The sequence below is a fragment of the Megascapheus bottae genome, chromosome 20 (assembly GCF_031878675.1).
Source record: "Megascapheus bottae isolate mThoBot1 chromosome 20, mThoBot2.hap1, whole genome shotgun sequence".
Taxonomy (NCBI): domain Eukaryota; kingdom Metazoa; phylum Chordata; class Mammalia; order Rodentia; family Geomyidae; genus Megascapheus; species Megascapheus bottae.
The window spans coordinates 26,440,566-26,467,156 of record NC_143528.1 but is presented as its reverse complement, the minus strand read 5'-3'; the positions used below and the strand labels follow the sequence as shown (position 1 = coordinate 26,467,156).

The following is a 26,591-nucleotide window of genomic DNA, read 5'->3' as shown; positions in this document are numbered from 1 at the left end:
ATATCTTTTGCCTCCCAAGAAGCTGGAATGACAGGAATAAATTATCATACCTAATACCTTTCCTTTTCACCTCCCCTCCCTCCCTTCCTTTCTTCCTTCCTTTCTTCCTATATGCATTTTTCAGTGCTATGGTTTGAGCTCCCAGCCTCATATTTCCTGGGCAAGTCCTTTACCATTTGAAAACATTTCATACAGATAACTAATAAAATGGGTAGAAAATGTGTTTAAGAACATAAGATATCCTGTGGTAAAATATAGTAGAATAAACTAGCCTAGGTTTGTGATATCAAGAGAGAGGACTTAATACAAAGAAATATTACTGGTAGAAGTAAATCACAAAGGCAATGTTTTGTAAGGTAATTTTTTATTATAAAGGTGTTTATGAAAACAATCACAAATTAAAAATAATATTCCAGAAACAAATCCCATTATAATATAAAATCAATTCCATTATTATGTATCATATTAGAATAATTGATATTTATGAATGCTGATAATTTGAAAAGCAATGTGGTATATTATTGCTATAACTTACAATATTCCTGAATATTTCTATTTATTTTATTAATTGTCAAGTAATTTCAGTGCTGAGATTTGCATTTATCCTCTGCAAAAGATACACATTTCAAAGAGATCAAACCAACCAGCCTTTCCTTACGCATCTTTCCCTACGCCCTTCCCCAGCCTCTGATTATTATTACTATTTTACACGTTTTAATGTCTAGCAGATTTTTTTGTTAAACTTCACATTGGAGGACAATATTTTTTCCTTCTGTACCTGGCGTATTTCACTTAGTACAATATCCTTCTATTTCATCCATGTTGTCACAAACATTGAATCCCTTATGTTTTACAGAAACATGCCAGTGATATGTTTGCTATGCCATATACTAGTTTTATTTTTTTGCCATTCCTGGGGACTGAACTCAGGGCTTGGGCACTGTCCTTGGGCTTTTCTTCAAGACTAGTGCTCTACCATTTGAGCCACAACACCGAGGAATCCATCCAGGGTCCTCGTACATGCTAGGCAAGCACTCTACCACTAGGCTAAACTCCCAGCCCCATATTTTTATTTTTATTAGGAGACTTCATGCTGTTTTTCCACAACAGGTATTTCTATTTATGTTTCCTCCAACAAGATGCAAGTATTTCTATTTTCCCCACATTTTCATCAATATTTACAACCTTTAGCCTTATTTATATCTGTTCTAAATAGAGTGCAGCAATATGGCACTGTAGTTTCTGTTTACATTGGATTTCTCTGATTAGTGATAACATTACATATGAGCTTGATACATATGTGTGTGTCGTCTTTTGGATAAGAAAACATTGCTCATTTTCACACCAGATTTGTTTATATTTATTCTTGCTTTTCTCTATATGTTTGTATCCCTTATACATACATATACATATAAACATTTGATCATATTTGTAGTTATAAGTTATTAGCTTCCATTGATCTATATGTCTCCTCTCCCCCTCCTTTTTGGTATGGGTATTGGGTCTTGAACTTAGAGCCTGGGCATAGTCCCTGAGTAATTTAGTTCAAGGTCAGAGCCCTATAGCACTTGAGCCACAGCTCTACTTCTGACTTTCTTTTGGTGGTTAATGTGAGAAAAAGATCTTATGAACTTTTCCACCTGGGCTAACTTTGAACTGCAATCCTCAAATCTCAGCATTGTGAGTTGCTATGATTAGAGATTTAAGCCATTGCCAGCACCCAACTCTACATTTGTTTAAATGCTTTTTGGCATTACATTATTTTGATTACTATGGCTTTATAATATATGCTTCCTTTGTACCTTTTATCCAAGATTGCTCTGGTTTTTCAGGGTTGTTTTTAGTCATTTCATATGGATTTTATAACTGTGAAATACATCATTGGTATTTTGACAGGGATTGCATTGAATCTGTAAACAACTACTGTTAGTAGGGCAACTTTTTCTAAAAAGCTGTTAAACTAGAATAATATGATACCATTGACATTCATGTCCCCCAAATCTCATATGATTAAAATATTTCTTTGACAAAGTGGATTTGAATGCATGCACAACCTCAGTTTTGAATTCATTCATTTAATTAGTAAAATTTAATGAAAGAAAGATCTTCAATCCAAATGATAAGGAATTGTATTATTAGCCTTCCTTCTTTACTTCTTTCCTTTCTTCCTTTCTCCCTTCCTTCCCCCCCCTCTTTTTTTTGCCAGTCCTGGACCTTGAATTCAGGGCCTGAGCATTGTCCTTGAGCTTTCTCCAGGCTGGCACTCTACCTCTTGAGCCATAGTACCACTTCTGGCTTTTTTTTTTTCTGTATATGTGATACCAAAGAATCAAACCCAGGCTTTTGTGCATGTCAGGCAAGCACTCTACCACTAGGCCACAGTCTCAGCCCTTGGCTTTTTCTGTTTATGTGGTACTGAGGAATCAAACCCAAGGCTTCATTCATGCTAGCTAAGTACTCTTCCACTAAGCCACTTTCTCAACCCTTGATGGGTTTCTTTCTGAATGACACTAGGTGGATTACCAGCTACTGACAACATAAGGAAAGTTGCTCTTTTTTCCTTCCATCCATCTTTTTTCTGTTAGAAAAATACAACAAAGGTGTTTGAGCATGCTTAATTTTGAGGTAGAGTCATAAGAGTTTTAATGTATAACATATACAATTCTTTAGTGAAAGATAGCAATGTGGTACTTGCAAGTTGGGGCAAGCAGAGAGAGGAAGAAAAATGAACAGGGGAAATGAGCCAAATGCAGTTTTGTATACGCTACAGAACTGAGAAAAACAAGGGAAGAAGTAGTTTGAAGGGAGATGACGATGGTTACACAATATTGATGTATCATGTACATAAATTGTGTTTAATGGCAAAATATTCAATACATAAGACTAAAACTTAAGAAAAGGGAAGAAAGGGATGACTTGAATGTTAAAAGGGGTGTTATTGATCAAAGAACACTCTTCAAAAGCTGCTCTGCTGAATGGCAACTCCTTTGTACAACTATTTAAAGAAAATATAACTATTTTTCTAAAAGCAAGGTAGTAACTACCTTGTTTTAATAAATTGATTATGAATTTTTTTCAATGAATTATAGCAAGTACTTCATTTTCTAGTATTGAGAGTTCCAAATATCTTTGAAAACTATAAAGGACAGTGTGTATTTTTTAAAAATAAAGGACACTAGGGGAATTGTATTTCCTAATGTCCAAGAAAAATGTACTCATCTCTGAACTGGCTTGGCAGCCACCTTGTTTTTAAAAATGCATTTATACTTCAAAAAGAATCAGTATTTAGGGGCCGGGAGTTTGGCCTAGTGGTAGAATGCTTGCCTAGCATTCACGAAGATCTGGGTTCGATTCCTTGGTACCACATGCATAGAAAAAAAAGCCGGAAGTGGTGCTGAGGCTCAAGTAGTAGAGCTCTGGAATTGAGAAAGTCCTGAGCTCAAGCCCAGGACTAGCAAAAAAAAAAAAAAAAAGAATCAGTATTTAGAGGTCCATGTAGTCCTTTTCTGGTGTAACACATAACTTTGTGAAAATGATGTTATAAAATATCCTCAAATTATTGCAAAAATAAGTCAATAGTACCAACACTGGAGACACTGTTGTGTGGTTAGTAGCTTATTTGCATTCTTTAAATGTGTTGGACTATTTATGTGCTTTGCCTGTACTCACCAGTATTTAATATAGAGTAGATTTGCCTTGATTTTCAATGTACCTGATTACTAATTAGGCTTCTTATACATATTTCATTAGATAACTGCCTGTTTTGTTCCAGATCAATGCAAAATTATTACTTAATTTCTTGAGGGTTAGGGCTTTCTGTCAATTTGAAGTTCTTCTACTGAGATCTCTTACTTTCATTTACCCAATATAACCCAGATTGTTCTGCTACTTTCTCCCAGCTTGATGTTCACTGTTTTCCTCTGTGGAGCTCAAAATATTTACGGTTGAAAGCATAAAAACAAGTCAAGAGATGCAATCTACAATTCAAATGTGGAACTCACTTTAAAGCAGAAAGAAGCTTTTGTAACTCATAAATTAGCAAGAAAATTTGCTTATTTGCTCTCTTGTCACTTGTTTTTGATATTCATGATTTCTCTATCATTTTTAACTTTGGTATGTAACCGTCTCATTTCTCTCTCTCTCTCTCTCTCTCTCTCTCTCTCTCTCTCTCTCTCTCTCTCTCTCTCTCTCTCAGGAAAAATGTGGAAGTGAATAGCAATTAGAATTTTACAAGTTTCTGGTTTGCTTTTTAGTTTCAAGAGTGAAAAATTGAGTAATTGGAGGCCATGAAGAAAAGCATGTATAGTTTCTACTTTATTTTCTTTATTTCTAGAATAATAAAGAAGATAAAACAAAGTAGTGCATCAAGAGAAGCTTTAAAAGAAAAAAAGATCTACTGTTCTTAATGAGTGATTGTTGTCCTTAATGTACTATATTATCTCTTATCTCTTTTGCTGTCCCTTGGTTATCTCATATTGTTACAGTATTATACCTTGTTATCTGATATATTGTATATATGCTTATTTGAAATAGGATAGGGAAGGGGAAAACAAGATGAGGGGTGGGGGTGGGGGAAGGGAAAATGGGACCAAGACATGAGAAAGGGTATCAATGTTTGTGAAGTAATGCACCTACTATCTGGTGAAGATAATGTAACCCTTCTATTAATTATAATTACATTAAAATATATGGGAAAATAAAAGAAAAAAGAAAGCTAAATTCCGGTATGTACTGGCGTTCTGAACTGGGCACAAACACCTTGTATAAATATGTTGATTGTCACTATATTAAGCAGAAGAAAGTGAACTTCCAAGTTAATTTTCTTCCCCTTGCCAATAGAAATGTTCAGGAAAAATGTTAGGCAGAATGAACAGGTTTTAGACATCATAAGTGGGTTTCAATTCCACATTGTCTTCTGTGAACAAATTCAGTCACTGGTTCTCATAAAAAAAGACCTGCTCTCATATAAGACACCTACTATGGAGACTAAGCTTATGGGGGACTAAGATGGTGTCATAGCATAGTGAGAGAGCTTGGGTTGCAGGAGGAAGGCATTGGGTTGGGTAAATAGAACTATGGGTTACAGGAGAAAAAGTAAATGTGTATTCTCTGCACTTGAGGAAATTTTTATTCCAGCCAGAGGTCAGATAGGAGAGTTAAATAACAAATAAACACATACGTCTACTACCTCATAATCAAAATGGCTGTTACTATCAATATTATGACTACTAGAGCAGGGAAAATTCTGTTGATCCACTGAAAGTGCACTGTCAGAACCTAAGCTGTGAAAATGGTCTCTTTCAAGACATTTTCAATATTACAGGTTTTGAAAGGTTTTGACCATTGTGTTTAACATAGTAAAATACAGTACTTACCTTTAAAATTTGGTCTGATTCTGGCATCATACCCCGACGTCCTCCCCATTAATTTATCCAGGAAGTCAGAGGGTGACATTGGAGCACTTCGAGATCTTGCACTATTTGTTTCTTTTGTGGCAACCAAACTATAAATGAGAACAAAATGTTATATAGACTTCACCAAAACAAAATCTTTCTAACTGCTACCTGCAAAATCAAACAAAATTACTAAGAACAATACTCTTGGCAACAAAAGGAAAGCATTGCTGTGTATTGAATATTATGAAATATTCATGAATCAGCATTTGTAACATTTCTCTATATTCAATCCAATTGTCAGAGTAGCCATTATTCTGTATTATACCTGGAAATTAACTCTAATTCAAAAGTATGAACCACTTGAAGTCTATATTTACCCAAATTATCTGCTTTAGAGTTCTAAAAATATTTTGTTGTTTTTATAGAGGTGAGATACAGAGGGATTACAGTTACATAAGTCAGGTAATAAGTAAAATTCTTTCACCAAGTTTTCCTTTCTGGTACTAATCACAAGATATATAGTTCAATGTTTACATAGTATCAGTTGAATGCCACGGTTTTATTTGTACACCTTTTGTTCCACCTTTTCTGTGCCCCCACACTTACACTTCAGAAGACAAACAAACAAGACAACACGAAATAGAAGCAAAAACAGCAACAATAAATGTGCCTACAATTCTACAATAAGCACCCTGAAAGATTTAAAAATATATACACCGAGACATGATAAATTATATGGATTTCTAGATGTTCACCCATTGAGGCTGAAGGAAGCTGTGCATAGGTGGGTGTGATAAAGGCTCAATGAAGACGTGTGTATACTCATATAAAATAATATTTTATGAACTGATTGTTGCTTTTACATAAAAATATACTTAGTATTTGAGGAATAAAAAATATGAAAGTTTAGCTATGCAGTAAAATTCCTTTTGTTTTATTGGAAGAATCTCTTATTCTCTATGTTATCTATACCTATCCATCTATCTGTGTCTGCCTGCTCATCCATCTATCTGTCTATCTATCTATCTATCTATCTATCTATCTATCTATCTATCTATCTTTGTCTATATCTACCTAAATACTTGTATTATCCACCTAGATAAATTCCAATGAGATATATATCTATCTCTATCTATATATCTATATCCATATCTCTATAAAATACAGGCTGGCCTCGAAGTCATAATGCAGCAACTTCTGCCTTCGAATTACTAGAATTACAGATCTGTGCTCCCACGTACTGCTTCAAATCTTTTTCTTTTTATGAAGCATTTTTTAGAATCTCATAGTGTCACTGAGTGGCTGCTCAGCTTCTCATTCACCTAAGCTGATCCATTTTGGTCAGCACTTGAGCATAACACAGATTATCAGATTTCTTATATTTCCTTTGCCAGAACAGATTCTAACGCATCATTGTTAATTACGGCTGCAATGCAGATAACTGTGGTGATTTGTAGGTTGGTAATTTTAAAATCCAATCTCAATGATAATGTCCAAATGATATTCTTAAATCATTATAACACACACACACACACACACACACACACACACACACACACACACACACATTATTGCCTTGTCTAATGTTCTATGTAGTTCTGGGCACTTATCTGCTCTATAATTCTCATTCTTATTGTCATGTTTTCTGCAAAATCAAATCTTATTTTCTCTTATTTTTATTTGTTCCAGATTACTGCATGATCTTGTAGCTCTGATTGACACTATTCTAATGCAAAAGTTGTAATAGTAAAAGAAAGGAAATTTCCTACCTTCTCAAAGACTTTGCAACTTTCCTGTCCCCTGACTTTAAATGCCTTTTTCCTAGCCTATTAAAGCATCATTAATTTTTACTTTGTGCCCTAAACATAAGGCAGAAAGGCAATGTTATAGCTTACATTACTGCACACTTGAATCGTACTGCCATTCATTCAGTCTACAAAAGCTCCTTTTCAGACCAGCCTCTATGTTCTTTTACCAACTTGTTTATATTAGTCAGAGAGTCATTCTTGCCCATTTTCAGTGACAGATGACAGTTTTTTTTCCTGCTGAGTCTCTCTGTTATATATTGAACTAGGGAAATTATCTAGATCAGGCATGAAACAACAGGTGGGAGGTAGATTTGCTATAACATGGAAGATGGAAGGGAGTGTGGTGAACAAAGCAGAGATTGGAATAACTAGTGGCAATCAAGGAATTCTGGCAGCCACCAGAAACTAAACAATAGATTATCACCTAGAACAATAAGTGATGTGGTCACTTTCTGTTGAAAGTATTAAGTTGTTATGAACGCCATAGGAAGTGCACACCAGACTTCAAGTGAGTTTTTCATTTTGGTTCTTCTACCTCAACCTCACAATTACTTTTTGCTTCTTTTATACAATTCTATTTCCTTTTGTCGATGTTTTAGCTGATGAGATTTGGCTGTACTACTTGTTTTAGTTCTTTGTACGAGATTTTCTTTATTTCTTGAAATGCACCTTTAGTCTTTCCCAGTGGATATCTTTCTTTTTTTCCCCATATATTTTTACTGTAAGTAACAGAAGGGTTACATTATATTCACCAGATAGAAGATGCATTACTTCACAAACACTGATACCCTTTCTCATGTCTTGGTTCCCATTTCCCTTCCCTCACTCCCGCCCCTCATCTTGTTTCCTCCCTTCACTATCCTATTCCCAGTGGACTTCTTTCTTTGGGTAAATTTCTATTGGATATTTTTGTTCCTGTGTATGGTCCATACTTTTCCATTTCTTTACATATCTCATAACTTTTCATAGAAATTATATTTTAAATTAGATTATGGGATGACTATGAAAATCATATGCTACCCTTTCACTAAAATTGTTTTTTTTGGTCTTTCTTTTAAAACAATTTTTCTGAGCTAAATTATATAATATTTATACAAATCATCATATGAAACTGTAGTTTAGTTTGCATATCAGCTAAGAGTTGGAAAAGAACTGTCTTAATAAAACTAAGTACTGATCAAAGCTATGTTCATGTGTTGTGTCCTTGCCTCTGCACCAAGAGTTGACTACTTGGTTTTATCCTTCATTTTCATTTGTGCAATGCCAAAAGTCCTGGAATGCTAGTCATGTTCAGTCATACATGCACTTACTTGTCACACAGAAATATGAGCAGTCTTTCCACACCCATATGGATATCTCATTTCATTGTTTCTCATTTTAGAACTAAATTCATCTATGGCTTTCCCTTACCATTATACTTGTGAAGTTACAAAAATTGTCAAAAAAATTTTTGATAAATGTCTCCAGGAAAAATTCTTTGTGCAGTGGGTGAACTCTAAGTTAGGTCACACATGAAAACAGCCTTGCAAGTGAGTTTTTACAGAGAAACACCAGACATGACAAATGATGACAATTTTTTCATCAATGAAGTTTTAAAGAAGTTCAAATGTCATCCAACCACTTCTGTGGCTTGTAGGTTGCTGTTTTCTCTTGTGATTGAGAGCTATTCATGGTTTACAGTGCTACAAAGGAGCAGAAGAGAGAAAAAATATGGATGCGGAAAGTGACAGTGCCACAAAATCAACACTTCTTATTCCTTTCCCTCCATCTAGAATTCTCATTGTACCTATATTGGCTGTAAAGTGCTATGCCTTTCACTTTCAGCTCTTTTCCTCTCTGAATAATATTAATTATTGCCCTAGTACCAGCGAGCACTCATAATACTAATTTTAGGACCTTAGAAATACTCTTTCATATATATGTCAAGATTTGATTTTAAAAGGAAGGGTAAGGATATTGGACATTAGTTTTTAATTTTTAAGTTCCTCAAAACTATAATTGACTACGTATCAGTGAATATTCTGATTGTTAATCTGATAATAATGATGATTGTGATGATAAATAATAATAACAATAATAATAATAATAATAATAATAAATGACAGGACTGAGGGTGTAGCCTAGTGGTAGAGTGCTTGCCTAGCATACACAAAGCCCTGGATTTGAATCCTCAGTACTACAGACTCAGAAAGAGCCAGAAATGGCAATGTGACTCAAGTGGCAGAACACTAGCCTTGAACAATAAGTGTCCAAGGACAGTGCCCAGGCCCTGAGTTCAAGCCCTCGGAGTGGCAAAAAAAAAGGACCATCAATCTCCAAACTCTTATCTGAATATCTTCCTGTCTATATCTCCTAACTATATCAGTATAGGAGATATTGTTAATTTTGGCATTTCAAGGTTTAGCAACATATTGTTTCAGATATAGCAAGTAGTATGTATCATAAGAGATAGTCAATGGGGAAACAGCTGCAGAACTGAGATTGTATTTCCTTCTATAATTTTCACAAAATAAAAGCAATGTGATTTTATTTCTCTAAGCAGATAAATGCTAAATTTAATTTTAATAATAATCCCTTGTGTTCATACAATTCCTATTTCCAAAAGTCTGTTTTCCTAATATTAGTTATTGATTTTCTTCTAAAATAATTGCTTTCAAATATTACAATCTGGTGTGAATCTTAAAATGAAATGTGAAAACAACAAAAATTTCCATCTTTTCATCTCATCCTAAGCAATCATTTATCCATTGCTATGAGCTAGTAATTTAATGTTTGAATCAATATAAGAAACAAAGCTATTACTGAAGTTTTGGGTAATAGCTATAAAAATGTCTGCTGTGTATACATTCTCTTTAATTATTGCTCCAAACCTAAGTATCAATAGAGCCTAGAACGCTAAGCGCATGTGATGTTTCCTTTTTTTTTTGCCAGTCCTGGGCTTGAGCTCAGAGCCTGAGCACTGTCCTTGGACTTTCTCAAGGCTAGCACTCTACCACTTGAGCCTCAGCACCACTTCCGGCTTTTTGCTATGTATGTGGTACGGAAGAATCCAACCCAGGTCTTCATGCATGCTAGGCAAGCACTCTATCACTAGGCCAAACTCCCAGCCCCAATGTTTCCTTTTTTGTAGTATGTAATCAGGTGGCTTAAATGTACTTGTAATTCCAAACATCTGTGCAAAGTAAATAGGCTTCAAGAATCAAGAAATGCAAAAAAAGTGTACGGTGAGTGTGATGTTTTGACTAGTGGATATGTCTATACTGACTCTTTTACATCTTTAAGATATAGAAAGCAGCAACTACATGTTATTTTTCTACTTTTTTCAAAGCATGTCAGATATAAATGGAAACAAGATAATTCACTGATAACATGTTCATTAATGAGCTGGCATTACAATATACAAACACACGACCCTTTTACCGTCTTGAATTCCTGGTTGAATATTTCATGCTTTGATAACAAATACTATATGCCTCCAACATCTCATAAACTTCTTTTGAATAAGTAAATTAGAGAAAGCAAGATTTTTATTTAAATATGATCAATAATTCTTGATTTATTCAAAGATTAATAAGTTATTGCTATTAATAGATGAATCATATCTCATTTCCTTTGATCAATTTTTAAATCTTTTCTTATTTTGTGTATTTTAATTTTACAAAATAATAGGTTTAATTATGACATTGTCATGTATATATAATGCATTTTATCTGTAATTCCTCCCCATTCCAATATCTGGGCTACTTCAATAATTGTGCTTTCTTGAAATTAGTTCTAACATCAGTTTTGTTAACATTCAATTTGCAATATGCTCTTATCTCCAAAGTTATGTGCTTCACATGTTATGTAAAGATCACGACATTGATTTACCAGGGATGGAATACTGATATGTAAAAGTCTATTTACAAAAGATAAGAGTTTTATGAGTAGAAGCCAGGAATATTATTTTTCAGTAACTATTACTGAAGCCTGTTGAAATTTTTTTTATCACATTCTGAGGAACTTCAAATGAAAAGAGATTTCAAATAAATAAGCCTGTGAGTGCAAACCATATATATATGATATATGATGTATAATATATAAATATATAACATACACATTTGTTTATATACCCCAAAGATTAAAAACCAGGAGACAGTAACGCTACCAGCACAGCTATGTTTATTGCAGCATAATTCATCAGAGTCAAGGTATAGAATCAGCCCAAGTTCCCTCAATGGACAAATAAATCAAGAAAATGTATACATATATATATGTATATATATATATGTGTGTATATATATATATGTATATATATATATATATATATATATATATATATATATATATATATGGGCTGGGAGTTTAGCCTAGAGGTAGTGTGCTTGCCTAGCATGCACAAAAACCTGAGTTCGATTCTTCGGTACCACATACATAGAAAAATGCCAGAAGTGATGCTGTGGCTCAAGTGGTAGAGCTCTAGCCTTGACCAAAGACAGTGCTCAGGCCCCCAAGCTCAAGCCCAGGACTGGCAAAAAATGTATATATATAGGTAATAGGTAGCAGTGGGAAGACATTCAAAATTATACTTGCATGGATTTTGAATGAGAAACTTTATCTCTAGCCCAGGTATATGTGTGTGTATGTGGAAGCATCTTAAAATCAACAAAAATAGCATATTTATAACAACTGCCTATGATTGTTGGCAAATTATGTATGATATATACTCTTAAATTAAGTAGTTTTGATCATTTTAGTAGACTTTTATTTAGATCATCTCAAAATCTGTGCTAATTAGCTTTCCTCCCACACTTAGCGCTTTTTTCCTGTACTGTACTAGTATTTCTTACTCTTAACTTTACTTATGCACTCAAATCCAATCCCATCAATATTTTTTTTCATTTCAGTGTGTTATATATTCTTAATTGTTCAAAGGTATGTTACTTGAAGGTTCAGAGGCTTTTATATTTTTAAGGCTTGTTAAATGTACTTACTTAAGTATTGAAATGGAATGCTGAAGGTCCTTTCAGCATCCTATATGGCCTTCTGCATCTAGGTTTTGCTCTATTGTAAACCTCTGCTAGGAGAGCACAAGGTTTCTACTGATTATGACAAATGAGGGAAATCATTGAGCCTATGTTCCTTTGAGTCTGGCTTACTTCACTTAATATGATTTTTTCTAAGTCTTTCCATTTCCTAATAGGGTGATGTCATTCTTTCTGACAGCCGCATAGAATTCCATTGTGTACAAATACCACATCTTGTTGATCCAATCATCAATTAAGGGTCATCTGAGTTGGTTCCATATCTTCACTATGAATAGTGCTGCAATGAACATAGTTGTGTTAGTGGATTTAGTATGTCCTTGTTTCTAGATGATTGGGTAAATGCCAAGTAGTGGAATTGCTGGGTCATAGGGTAACTCTATGTTTAGTCTTTTGAGGCACTGCCACACTGCTTTCCATAGTGGTTGAACGAGTTTCACTCCGGCCAACAGTGTAGTAGTGATCCCTCTTGGCCACATCCCCTCCAGCATCTGTTATTAGATTTCTTGATTAAGGACATTCTAACTGGGGTGAGGTGGAATCTCAGAGTTGTTTTGATTTGCATTTCTTTTATGGCCAGAGATGTGAAAAGACCTCCAGGATATAGAAACGAAAGCCATATAATGAGTGATTGTTGTTCTTAATGTACTATGTTATTTCTCATCTCTTTTGCTGTGCCTTGGTTATTTCATATTGTTGGAGTATCTTATCTTCTTATCTGATATATTGTATATATGTTTCTTTGATTATTTGAAATAGGATAGGGAAGGGGGGACAACATAATAAGGGGTGGCAGTAGTGGAAGGGAAATGTGGACCAAAACATGAGAAAGGATATCAATGTTTGTGAAGTAATGCACCTTCTATCTGGTGAATATAATGTAACCTTTCTATTAATTATAATAAAAATAAGAAATGAAATGCTGAAAATTATTTTTAAAATTCCATAATATAAAGAGAGCAAAATACATTCATTTTAGAAGACAGGGATTATGTATGAAATATCGATAGTTGTGGGGTGTGTGTGTGTGTGTGTGTGTGTGTGTATGTGTTTGTGGGCTAATAAACTTAAACTCAGGGCCTACGCACTGTCTGTTAGCATTTTTGTTCTGGTACTCTACCACTGGAGATACACTTCCCCTTCCTGCTTTATGTGGTTAACTGGAAATAAGACTCTCATGGACTTTCCTGCCAGGACTGGCTTTGAACTGAGGTCATCAGATGTTAGGCTCCTGAGTAACTAAGATGAAAGGAATGAACCATTAGCACCAGACAAAAATGACTTTTGATATATAATTGTCAATGACAATATTATCTTCACTAAATGAAGCAGAGATCAGGGCTTACCATCCTAAAATGCTAACTCATTTGTAGTTATACAAGCCTTAGTTTGACAAAGAAAACAGAAAATGGAAGTTCTGTTCCTTTAAGTTTCACTGTAGGAAGAAATAAAGAGAATTGTTGCCATTTAGAATTTGTGATATTTTGACAATTTCAAGTCAAAATCAACTGTCATAGAAAAAGGCGTTATTATACTAAAGACTTAGAAATGAAGCAGATTTAAGTTGGTTCATTGACATTATTCATTAAAATAGAAGAAAAAATGAGACTAGAAGAGGTGGCCTATATCTGTAATCTAGTTCTTCAGGAGTTGGAATCAGGTGGGTGATCTTGGTTTAAACCAACTGGGTGAAATTAGCAAAACCACATATCAGCATAATCTGATCATGGTAGCTTGTGCCTGTGCCTTCATCTAGGCAGAAGACATAGGTAGGAAGAAAGCTAGGATAGCTGTGGGCAAAAATGATCTAAGATACTCTGAAAAAAACAACTACAATAACAACAAATAAATACCTAAATATGTGCCTGCTTCATGTAAGCAAATAATCTGAATAAATCTGCTCAGAAATAATGTGAAACAACTCTAGTAATCAAAGTAGGCCAAATGGAAAAAAATGTAAAAAGGACTGTCTAGGACACCTCTGGAGACTCAGAAATACCTAACAATTGACGGCTACTAAGGTTGTGACTCCTGCTATTGTAAAAATCTAACAGTGAAAAGCAAGAATTATTTTTAAGTGACTTTATTTTTTCTCATAGTCTAAGGTAACTTAGAATACAACTGACAATAGACATGAAGGCTGTTTCCAGATCTCTTACACCTAGAATTCATATACACGACACCTGTTAATTTTCACATCAACCAGATTGCTATTAATTACTGACAAATGAAACAAAAACATAGAGAAGCTTTTTTCCAGACTACTCAGATATTAAAAGAATAGGCTTATATATTTTTGATTAAACCAAACCTTAGAAAAAGTTTAAAAATCTGCGTGTTGGAGAGTTTTTCTTTAATATAATGATAAATGACATGGCACAAACTTGAGAGAAAAGGAGTCACAGGAGTGAAACAGACAGGAGACACAGGAGGTGAAGTGCTTGGAACTGCATTTCTCTTCTATGTAGCAATAAATTTTCAATGCAGCAGCTGAGAGATTAACAACTTGAAAACAAGTTTTGAAAGTTTTAGTACTTTAAGGTGACAAAAAATACACTGTAGGACTCCTCAAAGAAGCAAATTCACACAAATTAAAGATCTTAAAGAATTACAACAAAGAAAACAAGTAGAAATGCAGAAACCCTAGTAAGACTCTTATTACTTAGAGTCATCTCAGTCTCTGAAATTGGAATAAAATGATCCCAGGTTTCTAAAAACCTTCTTTATGAAGGAAGAATTATGTATCATTTTAATTTTCTAATTATATCTAATTTTGTATGCAGTATTTGCAATGCAATACAATGTAAATCAGAAAGAATGAAGCAAAAGTAAAAAGAACTATAAGAATTTAAACTCAAAATAAATTTGTAATAGAAATAGCTCTATCACATATTCAGATGATGAAATTGTCCCAGTGACTTTCAATTATTATACTTTCTATGTTGAAAAGATGGAAAGAAAACTGGGCAATTTTAACAAGGAGTTCAGTGATAATTGCAAACTAAAATGAAGTTGTATAATAAAAATAAAATAAATTTAAGAATCCAATAATCTTATTTGGGCTTGTATAAGGAGACAATGTTCAAAAGAGATCTTGGAGAGAAAATAAAATGAAGCATAGAGAATATATAGGAAAAGAAAACTTTCAGTAGGAAGATACAATAATATAAGTATAGAAGTAGAAAGCTACAACGGAAAGCTAGAGGAAACAAGAGCATTAGCTAATTCTAAATTAGCTAATATATTCAAAAGCTAAGTACTTTTAGCTGATGAATCACTAACTCCTAAGCACTCTACGACATATTTAAAAATCATCTTGATGCATCATGACAAACATACCCAAAAGTTAAAACAAACAAAACATAGTTTGAAAAATTATTTTTTTGTGTGTGGTGTTGAGGTTGAACTCAAGACCTAACACGTTTGGCAAGGCTTTAACCACTGAGCTACATCCCCAGCCATATAAGTGCAATTAAGATCCAAACATTTCATAAATTCAATAGATTTTTTTCTCCTCATATCAACCTTAGAGGCTATAGTACCCTGCATTTACTCTTACTACTATGACTGGACTGTCTAAAACCATAGGCCAAACTTCCCATCATGCACTAGGTTTCTTTCACTTTTACCTGTTCCAAGATAACATTTTGGCAGAATCATTTTTTACCAAAAGACAAGTAATGCTGCTGTTACTCTTTTTAAAGCAAAGCAAAATGAAAACAGCAAAAACTTTTCTGACTCCACTACTCATTGGAGTGAGCCAATGAGTCATCTGAAAAGCAAAAACTGGGAAATAACTACCTATACTCATGTTCAATTTCTTTTCTTCTATTTGCTTGTCAGTAAACACCAGGTTTCTTCCCCACTTCATCACTAAGATGATGTCTGGAAGCCTTTGATTCATGTTCTTTATCTTCCAGGAACTGCATAAAGAAAGGTTTGATCTCTCCAGGTAGAACACGATTCATTCACCTTTCTACAGTCATCATTTCTTCTCATTCTTATTCCAGTTCATATTGCCCGTTTATCTTCGTTTTCATTGTTAGCTCCTCCTTAGTGAATGTGATCTCAAAATGTTAAAACACTTTTCAAATTACTTTCTTCTTTATCTTCAATTTTCCCCTTGGTGATACCATGCAGTTTATTGGTCTTAAATATGGCATAGATTACACCAAGCATTTAGAGTTTACAAATCCATTCATGATTTCTCTCTTTAGATTACAAACTATTGGGTAGAAGTATCTACTAGATGTCTTCATTTGAATATGTGAAAGCAAACTTGTACAAGTTGAATTGCTATTTATATACATGAATCTACTCTTCCTTCTTTCCCTAAAAGCAAGTCCACTTCTCAATATGGAAACTTTTGAAGGTCTTGAATTCTTTTTTTTTTCATATGTCACATGTATATTCTAATTTTATTCATAATCCAACCACACTTTGCTGTCCAAATTTCCACTTTCTCTATTCTCTGTTCATCTAGTTAACTCTTACTTTTATCACTGAGATTTCAATATTTACATTTTTAGGAATCCTGAACTATCACCTGGTCTAGAAAACTCCTGTTAAATGGCCTAAAACTTGTGCTGTTCATTAATAACATATTTTACTAGTGAAGCTACCATTTTATGTGATTAATGTCTATTTCTCTGTCATTGGGTTTATTATTTCAATAAAAAATTATAATTGTTCCATTTCCAAGAGCCCTAGAAAGAACTTAAAATATTCATGGTAACTCAATAAATGTTTTTGACAAGAGTTAATAAGTAGAATGGAGGGGAAAAAATCAAGCATCAAAATGTCTATATTAAGTGCCAGTTGGCAGTGGTAAATCACATTTGTATGCATGCGTGTGTGTGTGTGTGTGTGTATGTGTGTGTGAATGTAAATAGTTAATGTAAATTGAAAGTCTATAGATGAGACTGAGGGTGGAAAGAAAGATTGTATTCAACAAGAAAATATATGACAAGGGATGAGAGTGTGATCATCTACGACTTTTAACTCTATTATACAATGTATCATATATAAAATTAATTTTTATTACAAACCATTCATTTTTGAGTTAAGTAGTTACAAAATGTGCCTGAAATTTGTAGCAACTGTTATAGTGTCCTGAAACCGGTTCACAGGGTTAATGAGTAGTTTACTTGATAGTTTGGCATTGGCTTATTTCAGTTGAAAGAACTAAAAGGCCATAAAACAGCTAATTAACTCACTAATTTGTGGCTTCTTAATTACTTATTTATTTTAAAGAAAACTAATTAAATGTTTACTGAGTACATTGAAATTACTTGGAATAGATTTAATAGTTCCTATTATGTACTGAGTGCACAAGATAATTAAATGGAATGCTGTGAGTTACAATGATTGAGGATCCAGATGCACAGCCAGGAGGCTTATGTCATGTTCCTGTTCTGTCACTAACTACTTGTTTTGCCTTGGGCAAGCCAGACATTCTTTCACTACTATAAAAACAGAGACTTAAAATGGCACTCATTTTTCATAGACAAGTGGCACGATAAATAGATATTCTTAGGGATATGCCCAAGTTTGTCTTTTGCATTTGGTAACAGAAGCTTTGGTCAGGGGTAATTTAGACTGAAAGAAGTAAAAAAGAATACCAGTCAAGCAAAGTCATGCAAAAGGGCCTTGGATGGCCATAAAGGATAAAAGCAATTTTATTTGCTTGTTCTCACTCATGAATTCAAACTGCTTTATCAATGGAGATTAAAAATCACAGGACCCATGTCTACTTTGGTGTCCTTAGCATACATTCTTACCTACTCCTCCTTAACTTTTCATTTAAGACATTCAGTCTTAAAACTCAGCCACTGTGTAAATATTGAAAGCATTTTGGACTTTATATTGTTTCCTGTTCCACAGTTTGAGCTCGATTCTTTTTGTATTCTAGTAGAATCTAAATATTTCAGAAAAAGTCTTATTCTTTGTGTAAAACTGAAAATAAATTATACAAGGCAATACTGAAACATGGTTCAGAAGTTCAAACAGGAAAGTATAGAGAAAATAGCTAAAGAGAGTCAGGAGGATCTGTGATGGGAAGAAGCCAAGGAAATAACAGCCCCTTAAAAAAATTAGTGTGGCTAGACTAGTGACAGAGACTGTCACTGGGCTTGAGAATGCTACAGGAACCAGATTATGCTGGGCTTAAAGATCACATTAAAGACCTTAGTTTTCATAGCTTCTGTTAGAGGCAATTCCAATGGTCAAGGTGAGAACTAAACGTAATTTTAATAGTAGTAGGAATCAAGTAGGATCTAATATAAGCTAATAGTGTCCACAGAATTTAGTAACAGTTTGGTACTGGATATGAAGGATAAGAATTTCCAGTTACTTTGCTAGTTAAACAATAATACTTTGGGGGCTGAGAGCATGGCCTAGTGGTAGAGTGCTTGCCTAGCATACACGAAGGCCGAGGTTTGATTTCTTGGTACCACATACCCCAAAAGCCAATAGCGGTAAAAGTGGCAGAGCTCTAGCCTTGAGAAAGCCCAAGGACAGTGCTCAGGCCCTAAGTTCAAACTGCAGGTCTGGCAAAAAAAAATGTTTTACATAATTATAATTTTATTTTTTTCACCTGTCCTAGGGCTTGAACTCAGGGCCGGAGCACTGTCCTTGGGCTTTCTCAAGGCTAACACTCTACCACTTGAGCCACAGCACCACTTCTAGCTTTTTCTTTGTATGTGGTCCTGAGGAATCAAATCCAGGGCTTTGTGCATGCAAGGCAGGTATTCTACCACTAGGCTATGCTTCTGGGCCCATTATTTTAGTTTTTGATATTCTTTTCTTTTAATTTCTTTCCTCCATCATGAGGAATGGTGTTTAAACCCTGTAGCTCAGTCACAAGATGTAGCACTCTGGAGAAGCTGGACAGCATGTGGTGAGAAGTTACATGGCAAGCACCAGAGCTTCTACCAATAGACTTTATCAGTTCCCTGGGTTTAACTGGATCTTAGAGTCAGATTCTTTCCTCAGTCAAGTCTTCATAAGACAGTGTCTCAGCTATCTCAATAGTAATTTCATCAGACATCCTAAGTTAGAACACCGGTTTAAGTCATTCTGAATTCTTAACTAACAGAGTCCCAGAGATCAATAAATATTGCTTTCAGCCATTTAAGGATAATTAAGAATAATTTAGAAAGATAGACACATATGTACATATATATATATGCATATACAAGTATATGAGTCTCTTTCTCTCTATATATATACCCATTCACACATATATTTACCAAGAAGTTTCCATGTAATAATAAAATTAGTTTATATAGATAAAGTTCAATAACTTTTTACATATTAATTAGCTTCATTATAACATTTTATTTTATTTTTTTTGTGGGCCATGGGTCTTGATCTCCGCCTGGGTGCTGTGCCTGAGCCCTTTAGCTCAAGGCTACCACGCTACTCCTGGGCCTGGGTGTTGTGTGTGAGCTCTTAAGCTCAAGTCTACTGCCCTACCCTTGAGCCAAGCCCCATTTCTCTTTTTCTAGAGATTAATTGGAGATAAGAGTCTCAGGTCCTCTTGTGCCCCACTGGTTTTGAACCTGATTGTCATATCTCAGCTTCCTGAATAGCTAGAATTACAGGCGTGAGCCACTATGCCCAACATAACATTTTCATACATGCAGTCACTGTATTTGGTTAAATTTCAATGTCTTAACAAGCTGTACAATGTGCTATTATTGTTGCTTTAATTATTGCTGTTATTATGAGAAAATAGAACTTCAAAAGAATAGCACAAGTGAAAACACACTGGTGTTATCTGACAATGGAAGTTATTTTTCAGCTTAGCAAACTTTAATGTAATTCTAGAAAGCAATAAAAGCCCCTTGAAAGGATTTAGGACATCACCTGGTTATTTGGAAAGAGCAAAGAGATAAGTGGAATGCTGGCTTCATAGAATGAGTTTGGCAGTGATCCCTCCTTGTCTATTTCATTGAGGAGTGTTGGTGGCAGCTCTTCTTTTAAGCAATTAAAGAAAGAATTTGGCTGTGAAGCCATGCAGTCCTGGCCTTTTCTTGGACAGGAGGCCTTTTATTGTCAATTCAATTTCATTATTGATGGGTCTGTTTAATTGGTTTATTTCTTCCTGGCTCAATTTATTTTCTCTAGGAATGTATGCATTTTTGCCAGATTAGATAATTTATTGCCCAGGAGGCTTGTAAAAGATTCTCTTATACTATTCTGAATTTTGCTTGAGTCTGTTGTGATATTTCCTTCTTCATCTGCCCAGCAATCGTACTCTTGGGATCCAATACAGCACAAACAAAGTTACAGTAAAGACATCAGTGCAATCACATTCACTACAGAATTATTCACCATAGCCAAGGTGTGGAATCAACTCAGATGCCCCTACTCATCCATGAGAAAGAATGAAACTTTACTATTTGTAAGGAAATGGAAAGATTTCAGAAAATTATGGTAAGTGAGGTAAGTCAGACCTCCTTATCTGTAATAGCTAGATTGTGCCTATAAGTCTAGAAGTAAACACACTGGTTGGCACACAAGTGGTCACAAATAAATTAACTGAAGTATAATGGTCTTCATGGAGAGCTCAAATTGTATAATTTTGTAGAAAGATTAGGAAAAACCCAACAAAACCAACACCAGGAAACTGGAATGAAACAGGGAAACTGGGGAGAATGGAGTCGATAATTCATTACATACACCACGAAACTACAAAAAGGAAGGGAAAGGGTGGTTCACGGGGATGAGAATGGTTGAAAGGTGACATGATCAAAAGGCACTATATTCAATAACTGCTTTATTATATGGCACCTCCTTTGTACAACTAGTTAATTTTATTAGTAAATAATAATAAAGAACAGTGTGTGTGTGTGTGTGTGTGCGTGAGAGAAAGAGAGAGAGAGAGAGAGAGAGAGAGAGAGAGAGAGAGAGAGAGAGAGAGAGAGAGAGAAAGAGAAAGAGAGAAAGAGAGAAAGAGAGAGAGATATTGGCTAATATGTCTTCCTTGAAAAGATTAGGTGTCAACTAATTTTAGAGCTCCTGTTGTTATTTCATTTAAACATTAAGTTTTAATAAGCCATTTATTTCTTAATCTGGGAAGCTCAAGGTATTTCACTAGGCATTTATAATAAGTAGGTTTAAAATTATTGACTTATAGTGTCGGATGTGTTGCTCAGCATCTGGGAGGTCCTGGGTTTAATTCTCAGATTAAGGAGAAAACTATGTACTTAAAGCTATGGTTTAACACATCATTACACTAGTGATTGTGTACATGAACCTTTTAAGAAAACCTATTTTATTTAAAAACAAACAAAAACCAAGTTTTAAAAATCTTACATGAAACCAAGTAAAAAAGGAAACTTAAAATACTTAAGACTAAGCCTTATTCATTACAAGATAAAACAAGAATATTTCCCAAAATTTCATTTCATCCAAAGAACATATATGGATGTGCAGGTAATTGTGCATATATAGTGTATATGTGTATCTGTATGGTTTCAAAACACATTTCAGCATTCATTTAATTATGTGTCTATGATAACTATTACTAACCACTCTGGAATTCAGTAGAGTAATATATTGAATAATATAAATTAATATAGCCATTTTAAGGGGAAATTTCACATTTAAATATTTCATATTTTGAATATTAAAATACTACCACATTTTCTGATTCAGCACTATTTAGTACACCATCGGTTATATTCACCAAAACAAAATATATAATAAACAAGTATTAGTTAGCCAGGAGTGACTCACACCAGTAATTCTAGCTACTCAGGAAGCTGAGATCTGAGGATCGCGGTTCAAAGCAAGCTTGGGCACTAAAGTCTGTGAGACTCATCTCCAGTTAACCACCAGAAAACTGGAAGTGATGCTGTAGCTCAAGGGTTAGGGCAGTGGCCTTGAGCTGAAGAGCTCAGGGACAGCACCCAGGCCCAGAGTTCAAGCCCTCAAGACCAACCCCCTAAAAATATTAACATGTTTTTAAATAGCATTAATATAACATTACTTTGGAGTTACTTGCAATAAATGACCTAATTAATATAATTTCATGTTCCTTGAAATAGGAAATATATAGCATTAGCAGTGAAAAATTAGTAGATATAAAGCAGTATTTCACTACATTCTTAGAATCTATGGGTTTTTATTCAATCTCAAATCTGGATCAATTGGAGATTTGTTGTTGTTGTTGTTGGTTATGGGACTTGAACTCTGGGCCTGGGCATTGTGGAGAAATGCTTTTAAAGGGTAAAGTACTTAGAAACATGGTGACATTTAACTGGTAAAGATGACATGATAAAGTGTTTGCTATCCCAGGGTGCAGTGGCTGTACTGGCTTTGAGATATTGCCTGAAGAATAAAAATGATGCATACACACGCTACATTATACAAAGTCCAAAGAGAACCAAGGCTCACATCTATCTCTGTGTTAGAATTTTGATGGTGGGGGTGGCGTGGTTTCTTTTATTCTCATATAACCCAAGAGAATTCCAGTAAAATAATTTTAAAAATCACCTTAATTTCATTTTCTATGAATGAGCAGTGCTAACTGAAATATTTTTTGTAATTGAGATTTTAAAGTTAAGAATATTTACAGAGGGAAAATCACAGAAGTAGACTGCTCCATTTTGAACTCTCTATGTCCTGTTTACAACTAATTTCATTTGATGCCTATTAAAATATGGTTTATAAATTCTCAATAAGATTCAGGACATAAAAGCATAAGTTCAAGCTCCAGTCTCTAAAGTGTCTGCATCATTAAAGAAATACACACAGAATATTAATAAGCAGTTCTCTAAGTCTTTTTTTCCCCGTAAGTAATACTGACTCAGCAGAGAAATGGCATTCCTATGGCAGTTGTTCTCAGATGTGGTACTATCAATGTTTATATCAATGTCACCTTTCAACAGAAGGTATTCTGGCTTAATATGTTTTAGAGATGCTGGCCCTTTTTCTTCCTGTCTTTTCCAAGAGAGAGAACTAGCATAGATCAAACGAATAAGCAGCACAATGTTTAAAAAGTGGTAAGCACAAAAGGGTAAACAGTAGAAATAAATATGTTGTGAATTTCTTTTTAGTGAAAATTACCCTCTGTCTGAAACTTTTCATGATATTGTAGTCTCTTGAAAATTTACAAGAAAACAGACAGCAGAAGGTTTCAACATCAGATATTCATGTTATAATTAAAGCGAATATTTGGTGTATACTTGATGTTCACGTTTCAGGTGAGATATGAATTCACCTTTCTTCTCTCATATCCCCATTTCCTCCATTTCTGCTTTCCTCCCATTTCCTTCTTCTAATTTTACATCTTCTATCCATAATATTAAACTATTTGGGGCAGAATACTTATAGTTGCTGAAGAAAGAATGGTTCAGATGGCCTCCAGGCTACATAGCTATTTTCGTGGCAAAATGCAAATTCTGATTCTGAAATTTGTGGTTGTTCATTGTTTCTAAGTTTATGACAGGCCCAAATTATTGATCTTTCTGTTAATAAAAGGGCTATCACCAATTTAAAAGGGATATGGATACACATATGTATATAGGCATACGTCTATACACACCTCTACATATACATATGTATACATATATATGAAATGTGTACATGAGTATACATATGTATTCTTATATATGGGTCTTGTCGGTACTATTGGTCTTTTTCTCTCCCTTTCTCCCATCCCACCCCTTCTTCCCTCCTTCACTTTCTTTCTCATTCTTTCTCTTCCTTTTCCTTTCTTTCTTCCTTCCTTCCTTCCTTCCTTCCTTCTTTCTTTCTTTCTTTCTTTCTTTCTTTCTTTCTTTCTTTCTTTCTTTTCCCCTTCCTTTCTTCCTTTCTTCCTTTCTTCCTTCCTTCCTTCCTTCCTTCCTTCCTTCCTTCCTTCCTTCCTTCCTTCCGTCCTTCCTTCTTTCCTTCCTTCCTTCCGAATCACACCTGCTGTGCCCCTGAAACCATTATCCCCAGCTCTTTTGCCTTAGTTATTTCTTTCTACAGATCTCACTTTTTGCCTGGAATCCCTCTGAGACTATGATCCTTTTACTTGTAACTTCCACAGAGCTAGATTTGCATACATCACCACATTGAACCCAGTTTCTTTTATTTTATATTTTTACCATAGTACCCTCATCAACCTGGTTAATAATGGTGTAATATGATTGCAACTCTAATGTACTCTCTTTCTCACATTCAATCAGTGACAATTTGTCATCTCTGATAACACCCTTCCTTTCCATCTTCATAATATCCCGTCACATTGACCCTACACTACTTTCTCTGGAGCCAGTTTTTCTCCTCCCCACTGATCAATGGAATTGCTCCTTAGCTTTCCATATTATGTCTTAAGTGATATACCGGAAACAATCTCCTCATTCCTCTTTCTTTCTGATAAAGTCCCTGTTTTTCACTTTAATGACAGAGTTCATAGTGGTGATAGCAAAACATAACTAGAGCATTCTTTCAAAGGTACTTCCAAAACTTAAAGAAGTATTATTTCTGTTCTGGTCAGAACTTAGCCCCCTTGCACTCAGAAAGGGGAAAATGAAAAATATTGAACACCTTAGAAGTATCTTTAAAAAGAACCCTCTTTTCCTTAGGAGTAGAATCAGAGTAGCTACTCTTTTTTTTTTGTTTTTTGTTTTTTGTTTTTTTAAAGAACAAATCCTGATTATGACAAATGAGGGAAACCATTGAGCCTAAGTTCCTTTGAGTCTGGCTTACTTCACTTAATATGATTTTTTCTAAGTCTTTCCATTTCCTAACAAATGGGGCGATGTCATTCTTTCTGACAGCAGCATAGAGTTCCATTGTGTACAAATATCACATCTTGTTGATCCATTCATCAACTGAGGGACATCTAGGTTGGTTCCATATCTTTGCTATGGTAAATAGTGCTGCAATGAACATTGTTGTGCTAGCGGATTTAGTATGTCCTTGTTTCTGGATGATTGGGTAAATGACAAGTAGTGGAATTGCTGGGTCATAGGGGAGCTCTATGTTTAGCCTTTTGAGGAACTGCCATACTGCTTTCCATAGTGGTTGAATGAGTTTGCACTCCCACCAACAGTGTAGTAGGGATCCCCCCTGGCCACATCCCCATTGCTGTCCCTTGGTTATCTCATATTGTTACAGTATCTCACTTTGTTACCTGATATATCAGATATATTTGTATTTGGTTATTTGAAATTGGATAGGGAAGGAGGGAAAACAAGATGAGGGGTGGGGGGGGGAGGAAATGGGGACCAAGACATATGAAAGAGTATCAATGTATGTGAATTAGTGCACCTTCTATCTGGCAAATATCATGTAACCTTTCTATTAATTACAATTAAAAATATATGAAAAAAAGAACGAATCCTATAATAAAAGTTGAAAAAACAAAAGAAAGATTGACAATATCTCCATTCCAGGCTTATTCTCATGTCTACAGTTTGTCTTTGTTTCTTGAACTCAGTGCCTGGGCTCTGTCCCTGAGCTCCTTTGCTTAAGGTTAGCTCTCTACCCACTTTGAGCCAGAGCTACACTTCCTGTTTTCCTGTAGAGTCTTTTTTCATATAAGAGTTCCACGGACTTTTCTGCCTGGGCTGGTTTTGAAGTAGGATCCTCAAATGTAACTCTTATGAGTATCTAGGCTTACATGTATAAGAATCAAGATCCTCAAATCTGTTTTGTTTTGTTTTGTTTTTTCTTTTTTTGGTCGGTCGTGGGACTTTGAACTCTTGGCCTGGGCACTGTCACTGCCCTCTTCAGCTTAAGGCTACTGCCCTACCCTTGATCCTCAGTGCTACTTCAGGTTTTCCTGGTTATTAATTGGAGACAAGAGTCTCGACGTCTTTGTAGTGCTTGGGCTGGCTTTACTTTGATCCTCAGATCTCAGCTCCTGAGTAGCTAGGATTACAGGAATGAGCCTTCCTGCCTGGCTTCAAATCTCTTTTGAGTAGCTAGGCTTACATGCATAAGAATCTTAAACCAGTGCTACCATGCATTTTGTGAACTGAACTAACAATGATTAAAAGCTGGTCTCTTTCTTCTTTTTGTATTTTCCTGCAACTCAATACCTACATGTCCTCTCCTCTCTCTCCCTCTCCCTCCCTCCCTCTGTCTCTGTCTCTCTGACTCTCTGTCTCTGTCTCTGTCTCTCTCTGTCTGTCTGTTTGTCTTTCTCTCTCTCTCTTGCACGCATGCTCTCTCTCTTGCTCTCTTTCTCCCACTCTTCTATCTCTCTCACACTTTAATATGTTTTACATAAAAATGGATTTTTGAAATGAAGGCTACTACTAGTGTTAAATAACCTAGGAACTTATAGTTGTAATGCTAGGAATACGTTTTAGCCAAAGAGAAATGATAATTTTTTTAACCCTGTGAGTTTAGAAAACCTA

At 34.9% G+C, this 26,591-nt stretch overlaps 1 protein-coding gene across 1 annotated transcript in view; it reads right to left on the bottom strand.

Annotated features, from left to right (window-relative positions):
* Positions 1 to 26,591, bottom strand: part of Glra3 (glycine receptor alpha 3) — a 127,732-nt gene that overhangs the window by 88,428 nt on the left and 12,713 nt on the right. The window contains exon 2 of the mRNA XM_090353721.1: positions 5,376 to 5,503. Within this exon, the coding sequence (XP_090209847.1) occupies positions 5,376 to 5,503 (128 nt within the window). The remainder of the gene's footprint in view (positions 1 to 5,375; positions 5,504 to 26,591) is intronic.